Source organism: Coregonus clupeaformis, chromosome 6 (assembly GCF_020615455.1).
Source record: "Coregonus clupeaformis isolate EN_2021a chromosome 6, ASM2061545v1, whole genome shotgun sequence".
NCBI classification, from domain to species: domain Eukaryota; kingdom Metazoa; phylum Chordata; class Actinopteri; order Salmoniformes; family Salmonidae; genus Coregonus; species Coregonus clupeaformis.
Genome location: NC_059197.1, coordinates 52,992,240 through 53,006,800, shown reverse-complemented (window position 1 = coordinate 53,006,800; position 14,561 = coordinate 52,992,240). Strand labels below are relative to the sequence as shown.

The window sequence follows — 14,561 nt, the reverse complement described above, 5'->3', positions numbered from 1 at the left end:
CTGCAGGAATGTCCAACATAGCTGTTGCCAGAGAATTGAATGTTAATTTCTCTACAATAAGTCGCCTCCAACGTCGTTTAAGAGAATTTGGCAGTAAGGCCAACCGGCCTCACAACCGCAGACCACGTGTATGGTGTCGTGTGGGTGAGCGGTTTTCTGATGTCAACTTTGTGAACAGAGTGCCCCATGGTGGCCGTGGGGTTATGGTATGGGCAGGCAGGCATAAGCTACGGACAACGAACACAATTGTATTTTATCGATGGCAATTTGAATGCACAGAAATACTGTGACGAGATCCTGAGGCCCATTGTGAGGCCCATTTTTTGTAAGGTATCTGTGACCAACAGATGCATATCTGTATTCACAGTCATGTGAAATTCATAGATTAGGGCCTAATTTATTTATTTCAATTGACTGATTTCCTTATATGTAACTGTAACTCAGTCAAATCTTTGAAATTGTTGCACGTTGTATTTATATTTTTGTTCAGTATAGTAAACCAGCATATTCTACCATGTCACTTGTGCTGTAAATACTAATGAAGAATGTGTATAAAAGCGCTTCTGCTTTTTTGCTGTGTGATGTACGGCATTTTTGTTCTCCTTTAACTTTCAGTACATGTAATTAAAACATTTAAGGAACCGTAACTGAAAAAGTAGGACTGCTTATTCTTTACCAATACAGGAAATCATTTGTTGGCTTAATTGATCGTAGTTAGTTGTTTTGTGTGCTTTGAAGGAGTTTGATTCCTTCTCTGAAAGATGATGGAGGGCTGTCGATAATGTACCTTATTGTACCTTATTGTTATCAATAAAGTTAACTTTTTACAATTGATTGGTATTTTTATTTCATGCATGTTTTCCATAAAGTTTCAACATCAGTGTTGTTGTGCATAGTACCATTAATTTGTATATCATGAAGATTGGCTGACGGTTCTACAGTGAATTGAATGCATCTGCACATAGTACTATGCACTTAGTTCCAGGGGTTGGACTACTGTAGACTGTAGAGTACAGTTGTTGAAGGTCCTGCTTAAACCCTGCAGGTTTTCATTTTAGTTGAATGACCAGTGACACATGACCGAGAACTCAAACAGACTCTCTGATTTGCTCTTGCTTACTTGCATCTGATTTGCTCTTGCTCTAAAAACGGCAGACGTATGAGTGTTGTATAGCTACCAGCTTGAGGTTACACCCCTGGCTTTAGATATAACCTCTCATATTACATTTACAACTAATACTACTATACGTTTTATAAAGCCAATCGAAATGGCTGTAAAAAAATAGATTACTTTGTATTGATCATTCTGGATCTATTGTTTGTGGACAGTTACTACTGCTGGACTCGCTGGACTGTGGGACTACAGGATCATCAACATATTGGCGTTTCATTTTAGGGGAAACTAGTGCATTTTCCGCCAAGTCCTCTCTGCCAGTGGTGCGGGACCTGATCTATCAACTTGACACTTTTATTACCATCTATCACTTTTACCTCTGCCTCAAGTTGTTATTCATTTAGAGGAGTCGCTGTCACACCATGCCAGGTAAGTACTCATCATTATATCATAAACATTTTAATATAACCTGTCAGTGTCAAGTTGATTGAGATCACTCTCTAATTTAATGCAAGAGGAAAACAGGAAGTGCTTGACTATCGGTAATAACTTGAGAAATTAACTACTTTTAATTCCTAAAGAACGTAATGATGATGGTACTGTAAAACTGCTCAAATCCCCTGTTGGGTGTTAGTCATCTATTTCAATGAATAACACCTCCCACTCTTCCTTCCTGTGCCACCAGCGAATCAGGCCTTTGTCACCCTGGCTACCACAGACAGCTACTGCATGGGGGCTCGGGTGGTAGGACAGTGTTTACGACGACACAGGACCACACGCCAGACTGTTGTGATGGTCTCCACCAATGTCTCTAACCAGGCGCGGTGAGAGAAGTCCCTGCATCTCAGACAGAAATATAATATGATATCACTGAGTCATGGAGAGTGACGCATGACCTATTAGAATTTGAATTAAAGTTATACTCTGTGTCTGTGACAGAGGTCCCAGAAAAGCTATCAGACAAATGCAGTATTTGGTTTCTCATCAGTTAAGGGGGCATTAGATTAACTGGATGGAGTCTTTTGCAGTCCTGGGTGCGCTGTGGACCTAGTGTATTTCTTGTGTATTGAAGTCATGTAAAATCAGATTGTAGTTGTAGTAAATCCCCTGTGTTCCCTCCCCACAGTGCTGACCTGGGCCATGTGTTTGACCAGGTCCTGGTAGTGGACGTGCTGGACAGTGGAGACCAAGCACATCTATCCTGGCTGGGACGACCAGAACTGGGGTCACTTTCACCAAGCTCCACTGTTGGACCCTCACCCAATACAGCAAATGTGTTTTCCTGGATGCAGACACACTCGTAAGTGTACTGAAATCTCCCTAGACACCACTTGTCTCTAATATAAACACCCACTCAATAATCAATTTGTTTTAAAACCAAGGAATCAATCTTACTATGTCAAAGCTTGATCTTTACCAGCAAATCAATTTTTATATTTGAGTTGTGCAATATTGATCTATAACTAACATGGACCCAAACATAGTTATTGAAAGGTAAATCAGTACCTAACATGAATGTTACAATCGCCATGGGACAAACCGTCATATTTTTGCTCTGTAAAAAGAAGTACAGAGGGCTTTTCATGTGCTGCAGAGATAGGCGTGTTTGGTTTGAGTGTCAAGGCCAAGCAAATAGAGCCCCAACTGGTCACAGGGCCATGTAGGAAGTTCAACTGAAAATGAAACATAATGAGCACATCCAAACATAAACCAACAATACCATACAATCATTATGAACTCTCGTTATAGAAAACTTCCAAAAGTATGTGCTGTACCTACAAATGGCATCTTGACACTTGATCTGGAACTTGACGTTGATCAAATCTGTGTTCATGTGGCAGAAAATGTCCAACATATGTCCTCTGTACAAATGGCATCATAAACTTGACCTTGACTTTGAGTTTTGATATTTTTGATGTACTAACCTGCTCTGTTTCCTGTTGACTCATGACCCTCCCTGGCCTGTAGGTGCTGTGTAATGTGGATGAGCTGTTTGAGCGTGAGGAGCTGTCTGCGGCCCCTGACCCTGGCTGGCCGGACTGTTTTAACTCAGGGGTGTTTGTGTTCAGGCCCTCTCTGGACACCTACGGCAGGCTGTTGGAGCATGCACGACAACACGGCAGCTTCGACGGTCAGTCAGAACCCTTACCCTTGCTTCCAAGTCCACATCCCAGTTCAACCCCTAACCCTCAACCCTAACCCTAGCTTCAAGTCCTCATCCCAGTTCATCCCTAACCCTCAACGCTGACCCTAGCCCTTTAACTGTTTCTTCTTGAAAAACATTTGGAAAATGTTGATGTTGATGAACTTGATGTTCATTTAGGAAATTACAGAGCTCTACCACACGGTTGAGAAGACCAGCAATGCCATATTAGAAATGCAATTTGCATAGCAATTTTACTTATCTCAACAATATTACAGTACATAAATGACTTTACTGCTTTAATGGCTCTTCCTCATGATATGTGCTGACAGTAACTCTACTGTATACCCTCTGTGTTTTCAGGTGGGGACCAGGGCCTCTTAAACACATTTTTCAGTGACTGGGCTGTTAGAGATATCAGTAAACACCTACCTTTTGTGTACAACCTCAGTGCCATCGCAGTCTACACCTATCTACCTGCTTATCAAGAGTGAGTATTATTTTACTTCAAATTGATAATTTCAGTAAATATGACATTTCTCTGATTGAAAAAGCATATTTTGTACCACAAGCCTGACTCCAACCCTGCTACTGTTTTTTTGCCTGATGTTGACCATATTGTACTGTTATCCTGGTCCCACACAGATATGGTCACAATGCTAAGATTGTCCACTTCCTGGGTTCAGTCAAGCCATGGTATCAACGTTCTAACTCACAGACCAATCAGCACACCAACAGCCCCCTGGAAGAGTTTGTTTACCAGTGGTGGACGGAGTACTCCTACTTACTTCTCCTTACAAAGACAATGTCCCATCAAGAACCTGCTGTGCCAATCCAACATGCTGGGCCAAAGCAACATGTAAGACGCAGTAGAATTGACTCATGTATTTTCCTCATACTGTATATGCACTATACTGTATATGCACTCTATAACATAACCACATACAAAACAAAGTGTAAATGTCTTAGCATTGCAGTGTCATGTACTGTATACTGTGAACTAACATAGTGCGTCACAGCAGAGCTTATACAACATTTGAACATTTAGGTACAGTCCCTTGCAAAAGTATTCATCCCCCTATTTTGTTGCATTACAACCTGTAATTTAAATGGATTTTTATTTGGATTTCATGTAATGGACATACACAAAATAGTCAAAATTGGTGAAGTGAAATGAAAGAAATAACATAAAAAGTAAATAACAGAAAAGTGGTGCGTGCATACGTATTCAACCCCTTTGCTATGAAGCCCTTAAATAAGATCTGGTGCAACCAATTACCTTCAGAAGTCACATAATTAGTTAAATAAAGTCCACATGTGTGCAATCTAAGTGTCACATGATCTGTCACATGATCTCAGTATATATACACCTGTTCTGAAAGGCCCCAGAGTCTGCAACACCACTAGCAAGGGGCACCACCAAACAAGTGGCACCATGAAGACCAAGGAGCTCTCCAAACAGGTCAGGGACAAAGTTGTGGGAGAAGTACAGATCAGGGTTGGGTTATAAAAAAATATAAGAAACTTTGAACATCCCACGGAGCACCATTAAATCCATTATAAAAAAATTGAAATAATATGGCACCACAACAAACCTGCCAAGAGAGGGCCGCCCACCAAAACTCACGGACCAAGCAAGGAGGGCATTAATCAGAGAGGCAACAAAGACACCAAAGAGAACCCTGAAGGAGCTGCAAAGCTCCACAGCAGAAGATTGGAGTATCTGTCCATAGGACCACTTTAAGCCGTACACTCCACCGAGACTGGGCTTTATGGAAAAGAAAAAGACATTGCTTAAAGAAAGAAATAAGCAAACACGTTTGGTGTTCACCAAAGGCATGTGGGAGACTCTCTAAACATATGGAAGAAGGTACTCTGGTCAGATGAGACGAAAATTGAGCTTTTTGGCCATCAAGGAAAACGCTATGTCTGTCGCAAACCCAACACCTCTCATCACCCCAAGAACACCATCCCCACAGTGAAGCATGGTGGTGGCAGCATCATGCTGTGGGGATGTTTTTAATTGGCAGAGACTGGGAAACTGGTCAGAATTGAAGGAATGATGGATGGCGCTAAATACAGGGAAATTCTTGAGGGAAACCTGTTTCAGTCTTCCAGAGATTTGAGACTGGGATTGAAGTTCACCTTCCAGCAGGACAATGACCCTAAACATACTGCTAAAGCAACACTCAAGTGGTTTAAGGGGAAACATTTAAATGTCTTGGAATGGCCTAGTCAAAGCCCAGACCTCAATCCAATTGAGAATCTGTGGTATGACTTAAAGATTGCTGTGCACCAGCGGAACCCATCCAACTTGAAGGAGCTGGAGCAGTTTTGCCTTGAAGAATGGGCAAAAATCCCAGTGGCTAGATGTGCCAAGCTTATAGAGACATACCCCAAGAGACTTGCAGCTGTAATTGCTGCAAAAGGTGGCTCTACAAAGTATTGACTTTGGGGTGGGTGAATAGTTATGCACGCTCAAGTTCTGTTTTTTGGTCTTATTTCTTGTTTGTTTCACCCCCCAAAATATTTTGCATCTTCAAAGTGGTAGGCATGTTGTGTAAATCAAATGATACAAACCCCCAAAAACTCCATTTTAATTCCAGGTTGTAAGGCAACAAAATAGGAAAAATGCCAAGGGGGGTGAATACTTTCGCAAGCCACTGTAAATATTTGCATTTGACAGACTGCATAGTGGGACTACAATGTACATCCTATAGAGAACATGTGTGTTTTCTCCTATGTCTGTTGTTCTTACGCAAATGTACCACAGAGAGAGATCAGAGTCCAGTACTCTTGTCCCCGTACTCTTCTCCTCTCTACACACCTCTACCAACGTACCTTAGGTGGTTCTCAACAGTACACACCATCACACTTTTTTTCACAGAGCCAGGGGAGAGAAGAAGAGAAGCCAAAGGGGAGAGAAGAAGAGAAGCCAAAGGGGAGAGAAGAAGAGAAGCCAAAGGGGAGAGAAGAAGAGAAGCCAAAGGGGAGAGAAGCTACAGTGTCGTTGATAGAGGACCTCACAGAATCATTACTCCGAGAAGTCACTCTGCTCACAGAGGAGAGGAAGAAGAGGCCCGATTCACCCACACAGCCAGGAGAAATGGTTAGTCTTTAACAAAAGGTGATAGAGCTTTTGCCTCTGCATTATCTATTCATTATGATTATTAATTAATTATGACTTAGGTGTCTGATAGATCTTTAACCTAGCTCCAATTACTATCAGCTTGAGGGATTTTGCAAGGTTAAGGTTATCGCAGTGGCACACTTAAGGTTGTGATTCTAGAGGCTGTGCACACCCCGTGCCAATGTCAATGCATCATAGGAAGGAACAGTGTGAGAAAGTGACTGAAATGCTTTCTCAAAACCTATTGAAATCTGACTCCAGTGACCTATATGATTGAGGCCATTGCTGTCAATACTTGCAACCTGGTGAATACAAATCAGTGGGTACTAATTACCCACTCTAATAGTAAATATGTATCATTTAACTATAACAAATCTTAAAGTGGATGCTTGTCAAATGCTTACAATTTTAGTTGTCTTGGTGTCTCTAGCGCATGTTGTTGTGGAACTGACCTATAACTCACTCCATGTGCGGTTGGTCCCTGTCCTACAGCGTACCCAACATCAGGATGTATCCACGGGGGAGGAGGGAGGAGCTGGAGATAGAAAAGCCAATCAGGACCCACCTGGACCCAGTGAGGAGGGGTCAGAGGTCACTGAAACAGCCTCCAACACCATGGAGGATCCTGCCACTGAACCTGTACGTCACCTGTCTACACTAACATACACTGAGTGTACAAAACATTAGGAAAGCTATGATCCCTTATTGATGTCACTTGTTATATCCACTTAAATCAGTGATGAAGGGGAGGAGACAGGTTAAAGACAATTGAGACATGGATTGTGTATGTGTGCCATTCAGAGGGTGAATGGGCAAGACAAAAGATTTCAGTGCCTTTGAACAGGGTATGGTAATAAGTGCCTGGCGAACCGGTATGAGTGTGTCAAGAACTGCAACCCTGCTGGGTTTTTCACGCTCAACAGTTTCCCGTGTGTATCAAGAATGGTCCACCACCCAGAGGACATCCATCCAACTTTGGGAAGCATTGGAGTAAACATGGACCAGCATCCCTGTGGAATGCCCCGATGAATTGAGGCTGTTCTTGCAACTCAATGTTAGGTAGTTGTTCGAATGTTTTGTACACTCAGTGTATATTTAAAGCCTACTATTAGGAACTGATTTAAGAAATTATCGATCTATCGTCCCATGTTTAAATGATCAACATTGTTGTTGGCAAAATACACATTCCTACTGTAGTAACATCCTCTGCTGGTGCACAACAGTATTAACACATTTGACCTCACAACAAAATATCACACATCGTATTGCTTCAAGGCCTCCCAGTAACTATTCCTTAGTCATTTATTTGTATGTCCCTCATGTCTCCATCTTACATTTGTCATTACTCTTCTGACTGATGGTGAATGGAATAGATACCTAATCTATTTTTGTTATCATCTTGGTTATTTCTAATATCATTAATCATCTTGGTTACTTATCTATTATATAATCTTGGTTATTTTGAATCTCTTTTATCATCTTGGTTATTTCAAATGTATTTTTTTGTTACATCTCGGTTATTTCCTGAAATATTATCTTGGTTATTTCCTTGTAGACTGCTGCAGAGACAGAGGAGGATGATCTGGAGCAGCGTAGGCTATGGGAGGATGGCCAGGCTGACTACCTGGGCAAAGACGCTTTCGACTACATCCAGAAAAAACTGGACCGATTTTTAGATTAGTAGCTTGTTTTGTGTGGCAAGATACTGTAGCAATAGTACTGTATACTCATGTTCATGTTTATGTGTGTTATGTCTGTAGTGTAGGCCACCACTCTAATAGGGTTTTCTGTGTCCTTTTGCTGTAAAACAAAATAAATATATAAACTTGATTCCAATTTCATAAAAAATGTGGTCTTAGAATTCCAAGTTTAAATGCATTCCCTTATTTTGATGTTATTCTGGAAATATCTGGAAGATTTTACATTGTCTTTATGTTGCCACTAGAGGGTACTGTGGCTTTTTAAATAAAGCACTTTTCCTGGTCAAAGTTAAAGTCACAATCAACTCCAACAGCCCTATAGGGGTCATGATAGTCTTGCATAGACTCCAGAGAGTAGGGAAACTAGGGAAAGAATAAATAATATTGGCCTCAGGGATCCTATCCATAGATGTTGTTGGATCAATATTCATCTATAGGCTTGTACACCCCTATTGTCCTAGGAGAGAATGGTAGCCCTCACTGTGAGGGTCTGGGAAAGGCTGTGTAGGCCTACAGAGGCTAAGGAGATATAAGGTCAGTACAGAACTGTTAACTCTATTCTGAAAGACTAAATACAACCTCAAACTGAATAGAATAATAACTTATTCCAAAACGTATAGGCTACTTACAGTAACAAGCCCTCCTTCCCGCTCACTATCTCTCTAGTCCAGTCCGTTCCAGTCCTTCATCTTCCCATTTGGAGAACAGCAGCAGCCTTACGTAACTTAAGGCTGCACTTAAATGGACTAATCAGCCACACCTTTAATCAGTGAAGTGGGGCCAGCTGGCTGTATTCTCTACCAGTTATTCAATAGCATTGACATCACAATAACCCTCCTAAAGAATTTCACTACTGCCTGAGGCTATTTGCTTTGACAATCTCTTTTATTTGACACCCAGATGTTTTCTCAGAATTCCATAGCTTACATTAACTGTGCTATCCACCTACCCAGGTTTAAACTCTAGCAAACTGCATGCACCGATTAAAACAGGAGCTTCAGGAAATAACTCAGAGGGTGGAGGCGTGAGGAGCGAAATCTAGAGTATATTTCAGTTTGTTTCCTTTTGTTTACTCCCCTTAAATACGTTTCAGTGCTAGACACTCAGCGTCCCGGATGGCACCCTATTCCCTATATAGTGCACTACTTCTACTGGCTCTGGTCAAAAGTAGTGCACTATATAGTGAATATGGTGACATTTGGGATGCATACACTGATGCCTCACAGGAAGAAACGGAGGTAATCATTTCTTGGCTCTTTCAGGAGACAAGGTGTTCTTTTGGTTGTCTGATATTCTCCCAAAACGAAAGTGCTCCAAGCTGGCTGCTTTTAGTAATAAAGCATTAATAAAGATTTGAGGACAACCAAGTAGGCCTAGAGGAGGCGTACTGTATTTAAATGTGTGTGTTTTGTGTGTGTGTGTGGGACGCCTTGATTGCATTGAAATGAAATGTGATAAGTGCCATGAACCCCTATAAGCACCTCCATATGTTTGTGGTTAACTTTGAAGCTGACTTTGAGCCTAACTTCAGAGGTGGTGTCCCAAATGGCACCCTAGTCAGTTAATAGTGCATTACTTTTGACCAGGGCTCTGGTCAAAAGTAGTGCACTACATAGAGAATAGGGTGCCATTTGGGATGCAACCAGACTGTGACTGTGTGGCAGTGGTTGTATGACCATTTGGTTTTGCTTGCAATGCAAATTTGGTCCGCTAATTTCATCTGTGGTTTGACCGATAGGGTATGATTCTAATAGTGCACAATCCCTCCTATAAGGCTAATTGAGAATGGATTGCAGAAGTAATCATATTCTGATGAGGAGAGAGAACACAGGAAGCATATCTAAGAATGGTAGTATGCCAAAGGTTAAGGGAATTCTATGGATTTGTAATGTATGTTTTCAGACAGGGACCAGACACAAAATTGTCTGAGGCAATATCAACAATGATATAGTAACTATAGCACAGTCAATCACCATCAAATAAAAACCATAAGAAACTATAATGACTACATGTTGCAATTAGCATGTTGCAGTCTCTTGTGACAGACTGTTGAGATGACCAGCATACACACCAGATTTGATTCTGGGTTCCCGAGATTATGTAGCAATAAATACAACAACACTTGACTTAATGCTGGAGAATACTATTGTATGGTACTGTAATGCTTGTCATAAAAAAATAAAGAAGTGTCTGTTGCTGTGTTTCTCTTCAGATTTACTATTAGATTAGCATAGATTCATCCCCTTGACCAATCTCCTGGTAGAGTGTGGGTGTATCTCAGTATGCATTCTGCACAGCAGTGACGGCCTCCTTGCATAGGGGGTCCAGTTTCCCATCTCCTCCTGTGGAAGGTAGAACAAAGGACTGTTACGCTATAAACACAATGTACTCAATGCTACTGTGACTTCATAATCAGTGACTTTGACAATCTGATTAATCAGAGCCCTCTATGAAGATGGCTTCATATGAAGGGTTCTAAAAGAGGGGTTTTCAACCTTTTCTTGCCCAGAGACCCCCTCCCAGCCCTGACCTCAACCCCATTGAACACCTTTGGGATGAAATGGCCAACATCAGTGCCCAACCTCACTAATACTCTTGTGGCTGAATGGAAGCAAGTGTTCGCAGCAATGTTCCAACATCTAGTGGAAAGCCTTCCAAGAAAAGTGGAGGCTGTTATAGCAGCAAAGGAGGAACCAACTCCATATTAATGCCCATGATTTTGGAATGAGATGTTCGACGAACAGGTGTCCACATACTTTTGGTCATGTAGTGCATGTGTCATTTTCTTAACCCATCTAGTGACTAAATGACAGCATAGGTTTCTATTATCATGCTAGCTAGTCTTGGGTGTTAGCCTGGGAGAAGTTACAGGAGAGACCGGTGGGACGAAAGTAACACAATGTAAACTGATGACCTGGAATAAAATAAAATTAACTTTTAACTTTTAAGCACAGGTCATTGTCTCCTCTAGTTCATATAGCTTTTATAATGTTAGCAAAATATCAACAAGTGACTGAATATTTGAAAATTATATATGACATCATTAGAATTATGCCTTAATCAATTCGCTTGATGGATCAGCTTCTCACATAAGCTTTTATTGACAGGTTAGTGGTTAAAAATATATATCTTTATGATTCTGGGGGTCAATAACCTTGTATCAAGCCATGGAAATGTGATAAGCATGATGAGTTTGCCTTTTGTGAAAAGAATAAAGTCATGTTTCTATCAAGACACAAGGCGCGCGCATGACAAGGACAGCCGAAGCGTAGCTGATTGGTAGGGCTAAGCACAACTAGACTAGAAAATTATGCTTAAAATAGCTATTACGTGATCCATTTTATTCCGATTAAAATTGTAAGGCAAAATACTGTGTTTTCGCAACATTTCAATGTTGACGCATGGTTACTTTTCACAAATGTTGAACCTATAGCATTAATTATTCAAATCGGCACAAACATGAGAATTATGGTACATTTGTTGAAATTAACGAGCATTACAAACCAGAAACATGGAAATGAAACAAATATTGTGCACTTCTCGCCAGCTGTTACTTCTGTCCCAAGGCCGTGTTACTCCCGCCCCGCATGCAGGTTACAAAAGTAACATTGCGGTAGTTCTGTTCTCGGTCTATTGAATTTCAACTCATTTACAATATAAATTAAATTATAGTGTCTAATGGTTGAGGACACAAAAGTTGTTTGTCATACAATATGGTGTCTCTAGCTCTATCGATCTCTGAGTAATTAGAAACAAAAACAAAACGTTTTACTTTAGTCCCAGTTCTCCCCTAACTGTAATTGGCAGTTGATAAATAAAGTTGATATCATCAGAATATCTTGATAAATAAAGTTGATATCATCAGAAATAAGATATTCTCCTATTTCCAACTGTAGGTATGTCATTCAAAATGTGTATATTCTGTTGTTACTAGCGATATTCATAAAAAAAAAAAAAAATCCACTTTTTTGTTGTTGTTTTGATATATTTTCGCGGACCCCTAGGGGGAGGGCAGACTCCGGGTTGAAAACCCCTGCTATTGAATGATGTTTTTCACAGATGATGTCACAATCAGAGTGGACAACGGTTAAATCAATGTGCATTCAGTTACAGTATGCTTACCTCATTCTGTTAAAACGATAAATTAGTCATAATTGACCACAGGTAAGATTCTGTACAATTTGGTAGAGTAAGCTACAGTATCTACATTGAATTTACCAAACTCCAGCTGTTTTATGCTGCATGTGTAGACACATTCTCCATTGACCTCAAGTTCCACCTTGTTCCAATCAGACATTTTTTCCAAGACACTTTGATGTCCATCCTCTTTCAATGCAGCTAGGAGAGTTAGAAGACATGGATAACTGCTATTATTATCGGGAAAACTAAACGTAGGCTACTAATTGCTCACTTATATAAAACTAAAAGGCACTTTATAAATGCACGCAAGCCACTTTATGACACTGCAATATGCACGTTTATTATTTGCATGTAGCCAAGGATTCTATCTACCTTGGAGGCCAATCAGACGAAACGTTCTGTGGTCCACGATTCCACACGATTCATATGGGCCGTAGCGCACGATAACTATTGCATTTTGAGGCATTGTTACTATTGCTGATAACACCTATTACCAACTAAACTTCTTCAATGTCCTGGATTAATTGCTGACCTGTATTACGCACAGCAGTGTCCCTAACGACGGAGCGCGCCCGTCATCTCCAAGGAAGTAATTTGCTAGTTTGGTGTGACGTCACTGTGAAGGTCAACGTTTGCCGCATTCACGTGCTATCAGAACTAGGAAACTCGGAAATTTCAGAATTAATAAGTGGTTGTAATTATACACGTGCCGCGTTCTACCAGATAGTAAGTCGGAAATGTATGAGTTTCCTAGATACGACTATCACATGGATACGACTAATACATGAACGCGGCAAAACACCTGCTACCTGCAAGATACAGCATGAGTTATTATAAAATCATAGCTTACTTTACGCGCCGACCACAGAGTTTAACGCATTTATGACAGCATAGTGGCTGTACGTCATAATCAACAAATAAATCAGCATATGGATGTTGCTGTCCTCTTTTGAAAGATCCTTTACTGAGTCTTTGGTTAAACATTTCAATTTGGATAAATTACGTTAAGTCATTGGCAACATCTGGCTGCCAGCCATTGTACTGTTGTGGTGGCTATTCAGTTTGCACTGTTGAAACTAGCCTGCACTCAACAAAGCGATAGCAGTTATTCCCCAGTCATTGTTTCCTATGTATGGTAAAAGGATTACATTTTACACTCAAGAGGTTTGTGCATTTACAGGTGCTACTTTTCCCTGTGTTACTACAGTAATCTATGGGCCATATGTTATCCTGCAAGCTCAGACACTGTTAAGTTATAAATGTGCTCTGGTCACACCTCAACATGGAACACACCACACTCCCAAACACCTCCTGCTCTAGCCATAGGAGCAAATGACATCACCGCCCAGGCAGTCTTTTGAGTTGACTTTGGGTTAGTCTGTGGGTGAGGCAGGCAACTGAGAAAACTTTTGAGGGATGCTGCTCGTCCTGAGATTGAATTGATTGAATACCATGTAATTGGAGTCTTTTGGCTTGATTTTATGAATTAGCAAAGTCACGCAGTGTCTGAACAGACCATTACATCTAACAGCATTTGTCAACATCTAAGAGACCACAGGGAGGAAGAGGGTTTTGGTACACTCCAGCTTTCATCATTGTGGAATTTAGCATTCACAGCCTGTTCCAAATGGCCTCTATTCTGCTCCCATGACTCTAGAACACAGGAGACTGAGGGTGATTGTCTCCTGTGATTAGAGTTGTTCTGAACACAGACTATCACGGAATCTCTTTAAAATGAAGTTTTTTTAGATTATTATTTTTTTTTTTACCTTTATTTAACCAGGTAAGCCAGTTGAGAACAAGTTCTCATTTACAACTGCGACCTGGCCAAGATAAAGCAAAGCAGTGCGATAAAAATAACAACACAGAGTTACATATCACATTTATGATTGTACAATCACAACACAGCAAAACGACCATGTTTTGTAAATATGTTTCTGATTTTGTCAATCAGATTTAGGAACCTCTAACACTAGTCTTCCCTATTCATTCTCTAAAATCACTTGTATGTAATAAATATTTTCTTGATAAGTATAGGGAAGTGCAGGTAAATAAACCTATTAAAAGTGAAACGTAATTTCCTCACTCAACCCTGTTAATCTCCAAAATCTTTCCACAATGTGCTCCACATCTTTAGTGTTTAATCAGATAATGGAAAGTCCTAGACCTTCCCCAATCACCATCCACTTGATTCTGTAGCATCAACATCATCTGGGTAAAAGCTGCCTCTGGAATACCAATGATCTCTCTCTCTCTCTCTCTCTCTCTCTCTCTCTCTCTCTCTCTCTCTCTCTCTCTCTCTCTCTCTCTCTCTCTCTCTCTCTCTCTCTCTCT

The 14,561-nt window shown here is 40.7% G+C and overlaps 1 protein-coding gene and 1 pseudogene across 1 annotated transcript; one reads left to right on the top strand and one right to left on the bottom strand.

Moving 5' to 3' along the window:
* The first annotated feature begins 1,207 nt into the window (after positions 1-1,207).
* LOC123485851 lies at positions 1,208-8,068 on the top strand (annotated as a pseudogene).
* A 1,907-nt stretch (positions 8,069-9,975) lies between these two features.
* Positions 9,976-13,033, bottom strand: LOC123480973 (UPF0728 protein C10orf53 homolog). Its single transcript, XM_045220999.1, has 3 exons — positions 12,600-13,033; positions 12,306-12,425; positions 9,976-10,429 (listed from the first exon to the last, which is right to left on the bottom strand). The coding sequence occupies exons 1-3, from the start codon at positions 12,691-12,693 to the stop codon at positions 10,365-10,367; spliced, it is 279 nt and encodes a 92-aa protein (XP_045076934.1). The 5' UTR covers positions 12,694-13,033; the 3' UTR covers positions 9,976-10,364.
* Between the last annotated feature and the right edge of the window lie 1,528 nt (positions 13,034-14,561).